Genomic DNA, 13,598 nt, shown 5'->3' on the forward strand with positions numbered 1-13,598 from the left:
CCAACCACTCCCTACACATATATGTAATTTTCTCCGGGAGTTGCCTATCATAATTACCAAAACTACATATGAATTATTAACTTATTGTGTTTACATTGTATATGGATATTAAATATATTTATATTATAAAAGGTATGCCGTTTTTTTCTATTTGAAAGTAAATATTCTTTCGTAAAGCATAAGTTGTGAGGAATATAATATAAAAATTAGTCTCTAAACTAAAACACTTTGTATGATACAAATGCATTATTGAAGTTATATTTCTCTTAAATTGGTATTTTTCGTTCAACCTTTTAATTACCTCAAGAGCGGAAGTTGGGCTATTGTGACATGCCATAAAGCATCGGATGCGTATGTTTAGAGAGTTTTCAAAATGGCCGCCGTTTTGTGAAAAGTCAGTGCAAGTGTTACTTTTCTTCAATAAAGTGTACATAATGTTACGCTGAAATCTTGTGTTTACGTTTAATCAATGAATTGTGTTTAGAATCATGCTTATAAAGCACACAACTGATATTTTACTTGAGCGATGGTCTTTTTGATTATATTAATTGATGATCTTTGTGCTGGTTCAATGTAGATCCAAATGCAACTTTTCAACACCAAACAATATCTTATTTGTGAATATTGGTCACGTTAAGAGCATATTTTGTAGTTAACATAAATGGACATTTACTTATCTTGTGTGTATTGACATATATAAATTTACTGTTTGTTTTTTCTTAATGTCAATATATATTTTTCAAATGTAATGTCTAGGTAGCTTATGACAGTTTCAAAGTGACTGTTTGCTGATCACCGTACAACATATTATTAGGCTTTTTTTCTTTTTTTTCAAAAGTGTTATATTCGTGAATATCAGAAGCCTATGACTTATTGCATAAAAAATTATAAATGCATCTTGGATTTGGAAATCTGTTATACATTTTGTACAAGCAGCCTTTTCTGAAATGAAATAAATGTTATGCTTTTGAATGTTTTTTATTTGCAGTTGTGTTTATGACACAGAAGAAGAAAATGTGAACATCACTCCAGCATGAAGTCAGCGAATTTATGATTAGTTGTGGTAAAAGATCATAAATATGGCCACCAAACGGCCGGCAGATGATTCATCTGGGTCGGCTGGACCTGCCGCCAAAAAAGCTCTCACCAGAATTGAACCTCTCAAGATTGGTCCAATATCGAATCTGGTATGTTAATATTGTATATAAAAATATTGTGCATTGTCATTTTGTGCCAGATCGACACCCTAAGGCATACTCAAAGTGCTACCTTTCTCCAGTCAATGAAGTTTCAGATTAATATGAATAAGTGTCAATATGGTCAGGCAAACTTTGTCTGTGAAAGTGATAAGCTAGTCTTCAGTAATATAGGGCCAGAGACGAGGAGATCTATATTACTCAGGTCATTTTCTATAGGGATCAATGACCAGAAGCATTGAATAAGTGACCCCAGAAGATCTGTGTTAGAATAGGTCTTCAGCAACCCATGCTTGTCATAAGAGGCGACTATGCTTGTTGTAAGAGGCGACTAACAAGATTGGGGGATCAGGATCTCTGACTTGGTTGATCTATGTCATCGTATCCCAATTGCGTGGATCGATGCTCATGATGTCAAGCAATGGATTGTTTGGTTCCTGACTCAATTGTTTTTTCCTTGAATGAAAGAGTGAGTGAGTTGGGTTTAACACCGCTTTTAACAGTATTCCAGTTATATCATGGTGGGGATTTGAACCCACAATCATAGGTTTCTGGCGTGCCCAAGGGCGCCTTAGACGACTGGGCCACCCGTGCCCCCTCATTTCCTTGAAAATGATAAGCTTCAGAATGTAATTGCTATCTGATCATAATTGGGCTGGATTTTGAGATTGTGCAGTCATCACAGGTGCAATGTATGTTTTGTTTGTTTGGTAACTACATTTTGTATAATTCACCATTCAAATTACTGAAACAGTTTTGATGCAAATTGAATGTTTTCAGGAGGAACTGGATCTGAAAGTTTTAGTTTTTCAAAACAAGAAGTTAGCTGAAAGAATTGAACAGCGCAAGCGTGCAGAAAGTGAACTACACAAGAGAATCGAACAGCTGGAAAACCGACAACGCACAGATGATGCTGTACTGATGATAGTTAACAGATACTGGAATCAGGTGAGATTTGTAAACAGTGTTATCGTGTTTGTGGTAAGGGGGAAACGATACAGCTTGGACACGTTACATTGGTCACAATACGATACATATCACGATACTCATATTAACGTCAAATTGCTTGAAAAATGTCGACTTTTAATATTCAGAGCGGGGCGGTCGGGTAGCCTAGTGGTTAAAGCGCTCGCTCGTCACGCTGAAGACCCAGGTTCGATTCCCGACATGGGTACAATGTGTGAAGCCCATTTCTGGTGTCCCCTGCCGCGATATTGCTGGAATATTGCTAAAAGCGGTGTAAAACCTTACTCACTCACTCACTCACTCACTCACTCACTTATATTCAGAGCAGGTTCAAAAGGAAAAGCTAGCTGTATTCACATGGTTGTAGTGGCTATTTTTATTAGTGAACTTGAAATGCTAAATACAACACATTTCGCAGTATGGGAGATCATTAATCGAGGAGTAAGTAATATTCTAGCAAGTGTATCATCTTGTATCGATACAGAAAAAAACGTATCGTGTATCAATTCATTGCATGCAAACTCATGATGCACCTTACTTTGTACTGTCACTGGAACATGCCGTAGCTTACGGTCCTATTATTGTGACCAGACAATTGTGTGGCAGTGGTTCTGTTTCAAACCCACCTTAACTTTCCAATTAGAAATTATTAAATAAAATTCACAAGAGGAAGGGGGCACGGGTGGCCCAGTCATCTAAGGCGCCGCGATTCGCTGTGCAGAGTTGCGTCCCTTGGGCACGCCAGAAACCTATGATTGTGGGTTCGAATCCCGGTTCGCCCCAATTATGTTTCTAGGTTTGTCAGCACCATACCCGTGCTCGTGGGTTTCACCGAAGTTGTAAACGTCTGAGACCTGCATCACTTCGGGCTTTCCTCCCACATTAAGCTGACACGCCGTGATATAACTGGAATACTGTTAAAAGCGGCGTTAAACCCAACTCACTCACTCACTCACTCACAAGAGGAATCTCAGCACACATGGGTTCATTCACATACCACAATGTCCCACATAGACATCTGACAAGTCACACCAAACAGTTGTAATAAACAAAATGGCTGCTCTTCACAGAGCACTTCGCGTTCATATATCATTTCGCATCCTAAATGTAACACAGACATTAGACAATTCACGCTGACCACATGGAAAAGAAAACAAATTGCCACTCTTCACTTTGAGCATGTTGCACGCATTTATCCAATTCATACCATAAATGAGACACAGGTAATTTCCCTCACCAGTGGCGGTGTATACATAATACAGGCACCAACAACTCAGTGAGCCACAACAGTGTACCAGACCTCCAGATATTTTTTGAGCAATTGAGTTTTTACTCGAGGGTTTCTATTTTAATTGGGTTATACATATTTCATTGGGTAATTAATATTTTTCACTCATCTATTCATCACTCTATTGGGTATTTCCCAAAATTAGTGAACATTTTAAGATCTGAAAAAGACAAAATAATGTTTTAGATGTATATAACTGTTATAAATATATAGGCTTGACTCGGAAAGTGAATTAGCTCGTAATTGTGTTTCGGAAATTAGCTCCTTTGTACGCATGCTGAAAAAGCTTCATTGGGTATTTACGCGATCTGTTTTTATACATTTGAGTTTTTAATTTAATGCATGCATTTCTGTACGCAAGATAATTGAAAGTAATTGGGTTTTGAATATTTTGGGGGGTATTTTACGCAAATAACGCGGCTTATCTGTAGCTCTGGTGTACGTAGTTATCGAATATATTACCATAAACGAGTTACAAGCATTTGCAGGCTGGATAAACAACCACTTGGGCTTGGAATATGACACAAACAAAATGAACAATATATCTGCCCTACCCAAAACAAAAGTGGAAAAAGTAGTGAGACTGACTGACCAATAATTACCTTACAAGCAGCCCGATAAATTTGCCTGTTGCCCTAAGTCGCGTGTGACGTTATTGCAAAACTTCTGAGTAAGACTGTCATAACCACTCCACTATTCTGCTCATATAGTCAGCAAGGGAGGCAACTCCCCTTAATCTGGAAACTGGCTGTATAACGGCAACATGGTCCCAAACCGAATTAGCCACCACCTTGCCGCCCCCTTGGGAAGAAACGTGAGCTGAATGAAGGACCAAAATTAAAAGAGGGCCAAGCATCACCAATCGGTTTTTGTTACATAATCATTCTCATTGGGAATTATATAGCTCTTTGGGTATTCAATACAGTTTTACTCCCTTGTGTCCTGACCCGTGAAGATTCCGGGTAGAATAGGTCTTCAGCAACCCATGCTTGCTGTAAAAGGTGACTATGCTTGTTGTAAAAGGCGACTAATGGGATCGGGTGGTCAGGCTCGCTGACTTGGTGGATGCATGTCATTGATCCCAATTGTGTGGATTGATGCTCGTGATATTAATCACTGGATTGTCTGGTCCAGACTCGATTATTTACAGACCGCCTTCATATAGCTGGAATATTGCTGAGTGCGGCGTTAAACAACAAACCAACCAACCAACCATTGTGTTCTGTGTTTTAGGCGGTCAGACTCTGTGACTTGGTTAATTTCATGTCATCTTGCACCAATGGCATGGACGTTGCTCATAATATCAATCACTGGTTTGTCTGGTTTAGACTTGACTGATTACAGTCCACCATTATCATGCTGGAATGTTGCTGAATGCGGCATTAAACAAACAAACATTTGCTGTTAAATCTTACTTTTAAGATTTCTACAATGTTAACCTTTTAACATTCATGCTAACCATTACTCATGCATATGTTTTTAGCTTGATGAAGATGCACGTGTGTTGCTGCAGAGATTTGATGCTGAAACAGCTGATGAAAATGAAACCAAAAGTATGAACAGGTTTAAGATATTCTTAGTTCTCAAGACCAGTTTCATATGAAACCCCCAACAAGCTCGGACCTTTTACCATGTTTACACGTCTAATAGCACACTTTGATAATGGTACTGACATCAGTGGTAGTTCTAATTCAGTAACAGTTTTCACACTGTGGGGTATAACGGTGTAACTGGAATACTGTTCCATGCAGCCTGATCTACAAGTCACTCAATCAAGCAGATTAGGAACATATTATAGGACTACTGACTGTAATTGTTGATATGTCCAAAACTACAACACCTTCAGCATCATGGCCTGATCTCGATGTCATCCCAGGTTACAGTTGGACTTAAATTTGTTGCAGTTACTGTATCCCATCATGATACTACTCATAAGAAGTTAAAGAACGCCCATTGTTTCATGTGACTATGGTTAATCTGTCATGGCCATAAGAAGTTAGAACACCCATTGTTTCATATGCCTCGAGTTCATATGTCATGGCCATAAGAAGTAAATGAATGTGTAGTCATATGAAACAATGGGCAGTCTAACTTCTTATGGGCATGACAGATTAACCATAGTCATATGAAACAATGGGCAGTCTAACTTCTTATGGCCATGACAGATTAACCATAGTCATATGAAACAATGGGCGGTCTAACTTCTTATGGCCATGAAAGATTAACCATAGTCATATGAAACAATGGGCAGTCTAACTTCTTATGGCCATGACAGATTAACCATAGTCATATGAAACAATGGGCAGTCTAACTTCTAATGACCCTGACAGATTAACCATAGTCATATGAAACAATGGGCAGTCTAACTTCTTATGGCCATGAAAGATTAACCATAGTCATATGAAACAATGGGCAGTCTAACTTCTTATGGCCGTGACAGATTAACCATAGTCATATGAAACAATGGGCAGTCTAACTTCTTATGGGCATGACAGATTAACCATAGTCATATGAAACAATGGGCAGTCTAACTTCTTATGGCCATGAAAGATTAACCATAGTCATATGACTCATTGACTTGTTGATGCATGAAATTGTATGCTCATGATGTCAATCACTGGATGGTCTGGACCAGACTTAATTGTTTATGGACAGACTACCGTCATATAGCTGGAATATTGCTGAGTGCGGTGTTAAACAACAAAGAAACAATTAGCGTCAAACCCAACTTGCTCAGTCACTCCCATTAGTTAACAATCTTTTTATTTTTTATTTTATTTTTGTGTGTGTGTTTTTTTGTGTGTGTTTTTTTTTACATTCCCCCTTTCCCTGTTACATGAGGAGGATGGCCATCCAGGGCAATGGTCACCCTCACATTCTGAAGACAATGTATGTATACATTGGTAAAAATTAAATACAAGTTAACAATCTTGACAGGGAGGAAAAAGGAGGACAACATACAAATAAAAATTGTATTCCAATTTCTGGGGGGCATGAAGAAACCCTGTAAGGGAATGTGTCATGGCATCAGCTCGTTTTCTTCGTCCCCATAGATGAGAGTGATGAGACGACAGCGTTCCTTGCCCTGCTGTCCACCTGGGACAAGCAGGAGCTGGAGGAGAAGCTGAGCCAGAGGGTGGAGTTCTCTAAGCGAGCCATCGGCAAACTGCTCCAGGCCTTCGACAGACTGCTGCAGAGGAACGAGAAGCTGCACAAGGTGCTGGAGAACAAGGCCGAGAAGGACAAGGAAGACTTGCTGGGGGTCGTTGTGAAACCGACCAAGGAGTCCGATGAGGAGGAGGAAGAGAAGGGTAGGACATGTTTGCTTATTGTTTATAGCCACAGTCATCAGTGTACCAGTTTTATGGAGGCCTGTGAAAATCGAACTGGGACAGACTGACCAGTGATTGATCAACCGAGTCACTGATTGTGACCATTCGATTATGACATGCCTTGTATGACAAGCAGAGGTTACTGGGGTCTATTCTAAGCTTGAATCCCCAGAGGGTCAAGACATTGTCAGTATTCAAATTAAAGCGATCTGCTAGGAAAATATATATAAGTGTTAGCAGCATTCCCAATACTTCAAGTATGAAGAGGACCTTTGAAAGTTGCTAACATATAAAAGGTTTTGTACATCATCATGAGGACAAGGAGTTAATCCCATGGAAATTTGGGGTCAGACTCAGGGTAGGTCCTCAGTATCCCAGTGCTTCCTATAAGAGTGAGTGAATTGGATTTTACGCCACTTTTAGCAATATGTTGTCAATATCATGGCAGGGGAAACCAGAAATGAGCTTCACACATTGTACTAATGCGAGTAGTCAAACCCTGTTTTTGGCATCATGAGCGAACACTACTCCACAGGCTACACAATTTGGCACCAAATGTAGAATTTAGTCTCATAGCAAAACAAAACGTCTATCTACGATGCTGATACGTAAGGTTGGAGCTGCTGTTTCAACAAGCAGTGAAACCTGTTTAATCTGGACAAAACCTTCACCAAAAAGTGCTCTAGATTATAAGGTTTCATGACTAAGGAGTCACGAGTTCGTAATGTCAAATTCCGTTTTAAAGACATTCTCAGCAGTAGTCGTCCAGAAGACCTGGTATTAACAGAGTCCTGACTAGCAAGGTTTAAGGTCATGTTGTACTGTGCATGTTGTCGTGTGCAGATGATGACAAGGCTGATGGGGACAAGAAGGAGGAGGAGGAGGATGGGAAGGAAGACGAGACACAGAAGAAGCTGGCGGAAATTGAATGCATGGTGAAGGAGGAACTGGACCATCTGCGAAAGGAAAACAAACAGCTGCACAACCTCGTTACGAATCTGCATCAGCGTCACCACGAACATACACTCAAAGTAAGTCAGTGCTGATGATGATAAAAATGTGTACCCATGTGCTAAACACCTTGAGATCAAGCCATACTGTTTTTCAGTCTTAAGCTAAGCTTGCTACTGTATCACCAAAGAAAGATTATTAGATCCTGGCTGGTGGTGAAAGTGGCAGAATGTGTATGTGTATTATGTTGTCATGGTTATTGTCATTGCTTGCTAGCCTTGAGGTGTCATAGTCTGTGACTTCAGCCACAGTTTGAGGCCAGTAAACGTCTGTTCGGTCCAATAAGCTCCACTGATAATAGTCCACATAATCATAATAATAACAGGGGGCACGGGTGGCCCAGTCGTCTAAGGCGCCACAATTCGCTGTGCAGAGTTGCGTCCCTTAGGCACACCAGATACCTATGATTGTGGGTTCGAATCTCAGTTTACCCGATTATGTTTCTAGGTTTGTCAGCACCATACCCGTGCTCGTGGGTGGTATCATCGAAGTGGTAAACGTCTGAGACCTGCATCACTTCGGGCTTTCCTCCCACATTAAGCTGACACGCCGTGATATGACTGGAATACTGTTAAAGCAGCGTTAAACCCAACTCACTCACTCACTCACTCACTCACTCACTCACTCACTCACTCACTCCTGAAAATGATGCCGAGAGAGATGTTCAGGTAGTAGTCTCGAAAGGGTCTGGCACAGACTGAGACAGTGGTCTTGTATACCAAAATGGTGTGCAGGATAGGCTGATCATGGGTTCAAACTCCAGATTCTCCCCCTTTTTGCTCCTGGTACTGTCATACTCGGTTTTAGGTTTAAAGTAAAAACCTGTTTTCGGCATCAGTCACTTTGTCCTCACACGTAAATCTAACGTGCCATGCTATCACTGAAATAACGTGACAGCAATGTTAATCTTAACTCAGGCACCGCTAGCCTGTACTTTCTTTCATTGGTAATGGGAGAATGGAGTTATTTTAATAAAAATCCTTACAGCTTTCAATAAAGTGATGTCAGTGGTACAATACCCGTGAAGAACCGGAGTAGAATAGGTCTTCAGCAACCCACGCTTGCCGTAAGAGGCTACTATGCTTGTCGTTAGAGGCGACTAACGGGATCAGGTGGTCAGGCTAGCTGACTTTGTTGATGCATGTCATCGATTCCAATTGTGTGGATCGATGCTCAAAGTGTCAATCACTGGATTGTCTGGTCCAGACTTGATTATTTACAGACCACCGTCATATAGCTGGAATATTGCTGAGTGCAGCGTTAAACAACAAACCAAACAAACAGTGGTACAAATGTTGCTTTGTCTTGGTGTGAGTAATATTGACAGAACATGTTTAATAAAGTTCATTGTATGCTGCAATTCTCTTTGTCTTCTATCTGTTTGGAGTAGCCTGTGAGTCGAATAATAATTGTGAAAAGCTTATGTATCTGTATACACTATAGTTTCTGGTACAAAATTGATGATGGAACTATTTCACTCACTGCACCAAGTTGAACATACTGTCACCTTGCCATCTTCCCGAGGCAAGAGAGTTAACTGACTATAAAAGTCCAGTTTGCACCCTTGCCGAATTAGGCTAGTATTATGTTACGTTTTGGCTGGACTAACGAGTCTATGCGTAGTCCAATCAGAAAACGCGCAATGAAATCGTAATCCGGTTAGTAAACTGCCGTGCAGATTTCGGTCGTTTGCAGGATTTGTAAAGCATGTGCACCGCCAACTCGTTGTCAACAGAAATTTTCCAAGTCTTTTCATGGTTGTGATCAAGGTGCTCATGTGATTTAATGCACTTCGAGATGTAAGACCCGTTTTATCACAATATATATCTTGATTATCGATCAGATCGTCTTGACTGGGCGCCGCCATTTCGTTTGAAACAAATGTAAGTGATACAAGAGGTGGAATCTGATTGGGCCATAGGAGAGGCTTAAAAGGGACATAACTCGTAATAACCACTGGTGGCGCTACGATCGAGCCCAGGAATTCCAGCCTAGTTTGGCAAGGGTGGAAACTGGACTTTTAAAGTCCCTTGCCTCGGGAAGATGTCACCTTCCTCGCACCAGTTGTTTTAGAATATTTGCCAAACTACCATTTGTATATTGATGAAATAATGTAACTAGATGGCCAACAACTGGTTCTATGTGAACAATGTTATTTCCTTCACCTGTTGTAGATCTCAGAGCTTCAAGATCAGGTGACTGCGTCCGAGACTGAGATTGCAGAGATGAAGAACAAGGTGGATGATCTGGACTATCAGTTTGAGAAGGCGGATCAGCGGTGCGAGAAACTGGACCGACATTTGTCGGAAGCCTTCTCCAAGCTGAGGAACTATGAGGAGACGACTGGAGCCATCACTGTCGAGGGCATCAAGAGTATCGGAGGCGTCTCCAAAACCAGGGTAGGTTGTCCCTGAATAACACCGGTTGACGCACATGTTCACAGATCAAATCTTAAGCTAGCTGGCCTGATGTAAGAGCCAATTACAATGAGTAAGTGACACTGTATGACCTGGCTGATTGTGTGACGTCACACCTTGATGTGTGGATCAGGTGGCTGGGTCATCTAAGATGCTGCAGTTCTTGGTGCAGAGTTTCATCCCTTTGCAGTGCCAGGATCCACTGATCATAAGTTCACTCCAGTTATAATCCTTGGTTTGTCAGAAACTAACAAAAGCTTATAGGTTTCACCAAGGTGGTGAACTTCTAAGGCCTGCATCACTTGAAAGCGTTTAACATATGATAGTTTGACTTATTTGACTGTGTGTGTTGTAGTGTCCACAGCTTGTTTGACTGAGTGTGTTATGGTGTCCACAGCTTGTTAGACCGAGTGTGTTGTGGTGTCCACAGCTTGTTTGACCGAGCGTGTTTTGATGTCCACAGCTTGTTTGACTGAGTGTGTTGCGGTGTCCACAGCTTGTTTGACTGAGTGTGTTGTGGTGTCCACAGCTTGTTTGACCGAGTGTTTTGTGGTGTCCACAGCTTGTTTGACTGAGTGTGTTGTGGTGTCCACAGCTTGTTTGACTGAGTGTATCGTGGTGTCCACAGCTTGTTTGACTGAGTGTGTTGTGGTGTCCACAGCTTGTTTGACTGAGTGTGTTGTGGTGTCCACAGCTTGTTTGACTGAGTGTGTTGTGATGTCCACAGCTTGTTAGACTGAGTGTGTTGTGATGTCCACAGCTTGTTTGACTGTGTGTGTTGTGCCGTTCACAGCTTGTTTGACTGAGTGTGTTGTGTCCACAGCTTGTTTGACCAAGTGTGTTTTGATGTCCACAGCTTGTTTGACTGAGTGTGTTATGGTGTCCACAGCTTGTTTGACTGTGTGTGTTGTGATGTTCACAGCTTGTTTGACCAAGTGTGTTGTGATGTCCACAGCTTGTTTGACTGTGTGTGTTGTGATGTCCACAGCTTGTTTGACTGTGTGTGTTGTGATGTTCACAGCTTGTTTGACCAAGTGTGTTGTGATGTCCACAGCTTGTTTGACCAAGTGTGTTGTGATGTCCACAGCTTGTTTGACTGTGTGTGTTGTGGTGTCCACAGCTTGTTTGACCGAGTGTGTTGTGATGTCCACAGCTTGTTTGACTGTGTGTGTTGTGATGTTCACAGCTTGTTAGACCGAGTGTGTTGTGATGTCCACAGCTTGTTTGACTGTGTGTGTTGTGATGTCCACAGCTTGTTTGACTGTGTGTGTTGTGGTGTCCACAGCTTGTTTGACTGTGTGTGTTGTGATGTTCACAGCTTGTTTGACCAAGTGTGTTGTGATGTCCACAGCTTGTTTGACCAAGTGTGTTGTGATGTCAACTGCTTGTTTGACTGTGTGTGTTGTGGTGTCCACAGCTTGTTTGACCGAGTGTGTTGTGGTGTCCACAGCTTGTTTGACTGTGTGTGTTGTGATGTCCACAGCTTGTTTGACTGAGTGTGTTGTGGTGTCCACAGCTTGTTTGACTGAGTGTGTTGTGGTGTCCACAGCTTGTTTGACTGAGTGTGTTGTGGTGTCCACAGCTTGTTTGACCAAGTGTGTTGTGATGTCCACAGCTTGTTTGACTGAGTGTGTTATGGTGTCCACAGCTTGTTTGACCAAGTGTGTTGTGGTGTCCGCAGTTGTTTGACCGAGTGTGTTGTGATGTCCGCAGTTGTTTGACCAAGTGTGTTGTGGTGTCCACAGCTTGTTTGACTGAGTGTGTTGTGGTGTCCACAGCTTGTTTGACCGAGTGTGTTGTGATGTCCACAGCTTGTTTGACTGAGTGTGTTGTGGTGTCCACAGCTTGTTTGACTGAGTGTGTTGTGGTGTCCACAGCTTGTTTGACCGAGTGTTTTGTGGTGTCCACAGCTTGTTTGACTGTGTGTGTTGTGATGTTCACAGCTTGTTTGACCAAGTGTGTTGTGATGTCCACAGCTTGTTTGACCAAGTGTGTTGTGATGTCCACTGCTTGTTTGACTGTGTGTGTTGTGGTGTCCACAGCTTGTTTGACCGAGTGTGTTGTGATGTCCACAGCTTGTTTGACTGAGTGTGTTGTGGTGTCCACAGCTTGTTTGACTGTGTGTGTTGTGATGTCCACAGCTTGTTTGACTGAGTGTGTTGTGGTGTCCACAGCTTGTTTGACTGAGTGTGTTGTGGTGTCCACAGCTTGTTTGACTGAGTGTGTTGTGGTGTCCACAGCTTGTTTGACCAAGTGTGTTGTGATGTCCACAGCTTGTTTGACTGAGTGTGTTATGGTGTCCACAGCTTGTTTGACCAAGTGTGTTGTGGTGTCCGCAGTTGTTTGACCGAGTGTGTTGTGATGTCCGCAGTTGTTTGACCAAGTGTGTTGTGGTGTCCACAGCTTGTTTGACTGAGTGTGTTGTGGTGTCCACAGCTTGTTTGACCAAGTGTGTTGTGATGTCCACAGCTTGTTTGACTGAGTGTGTTATGGTGTCCACAGCTTGTTTGACTGAGTGTTTTGTGGTGTCCCCAGCTTGTTTGACTGAGTGTGTTGTGGATTCCACAGCTTGTTTGACCAAGTGTGTTGTGGTGTCCGCAGCTGTTTGACCGAGTGTGTTGTGGTGTCCACAGCTTGTTTGACTGAGTGTGCCGTGGTGTCCACAGCTTGTTTGACTGAGTGTGTTGTGGTGTCCACAGCTTGTTTGACCAAGTGTGTTGTGGTGTCCGCAGTTGTTTGACCGAGTGTGTTGTGATGTCCGCAGTTGTTTGACCAAGTGTGTTGTAGTGTCCACAGCTTGTTTGACTGAGTGTGTTGTGGTGTCCACAGCTTGTTTGACCAAGTGTGTTTTGATGTCCGCAGTTGTTTGACCGAGTGTGTTGTGGTGTCCGCAGTTGTTTGACCAAGTGTGTTGTGGTGTCCACAGCTTGTTTGACAGAGTGTGTTGTGATGTCCGCAGCTTGTTTGACCGAGTGTGTTGTGGTGTCCACAGCTTGTTTGACCAAGTGTGTTGTGGTGTCCACAGCTTGTTTGACCAAGTGTGTTGTGATGCCCACAGCTTGTTTGACCGAGTGTGTTGTGGTGTCCACAGCTTGTTTGACCGAGTGTGTTGTGATGTCCGCAGCTTGATGAGATCCTGTCGGAGCTGGAGGAGCAGCGAGAGCTGGCCACAAACCGGCTGAGTGAGCTGGAGAAGCTGAACAAGGATCATCAGGAAGCCTGCAAGGAGGTGGAGAAACTCAAGATGGATGTAAGAGCCGCTGGCGTTATGGCCTTGTTCAGTACACATGCCCTCTGCTCGGGAATTCTAAAATGTGTCCCTCAATTTGATTTGCTGAAAACTGTTGTTAACTTTGCAATCTTTGGGACTTTCCATTGCATCTTGAAA

The 13,598-nt window shown here is 42.3% G+C and overlaps 1 protein-coding gene across 1 annotated transcript in view; it reads left to right on the top strand.

The window, feature by feature from the left end:
* The first annotated feature begins 351 nt into the window (after nucleotides 1–351).
* Nucleotides 352–13,598, top strand: part of LOC124135179 (E3 ubiquitin-protein ligase Bre1-like) — a 32,271-nt gene continuing 19,024 nt past the window's right edge. Inside the window, exons 1-8 of the mRNA XM_048396284.1 lie at nucleotides 352–394; nucleotides 989–1,187; nucleotides 1,977–2,144; nucleotides 4,934–5,003; nucleotides 6,504–6,761; nucleotides 7,626–7,813; nucleotides 9,968–10,192; nucleotides 13,335–13,460. Coding sequence (XP_048252241.1) covers nucleotides 1,080–1,187; nucleotides 1,977–2,144; nucleotides 4,934–5,003; nucleotides 6,504–6,761; nucleotides 7,626–7,813; nucleotides 9,968–10,192; nucleotides 13,335–13,460 — 1,143 coding nt within the window. The 5' untranslated portion in view covers nucleotides 352–394; nucleotides 989–1,079. The remainder of the gene's footprint in view (nucleotides 395–988; nucleotides 1,188–1,976; nucleotides 2,145–4,933; nucleotides 5,004–6,503; nucleotides 6,762–7,625; nucleotides 7,814–9,967; nucleotides 10,193–13,334; nucleotides 13,461–13,598) is intronic.

This window comes from Haliotis rufescens, unplaced genomic scaffold, assembly GCF_023055435.1.
Source record: "Haliotis rufescens isolate VD_foot unplaced genomic scaffold, xgHalRufe1.0.p SCAF_15, whole genome shotgun sequence".
In the NCBI taxonomy this organism is placed as follows: Eukaryota; Metazoa; Mollusca; class Gastropoda; order Lepetellida; family Haliotidae; genus Haliotis; species Haliotis rufescens.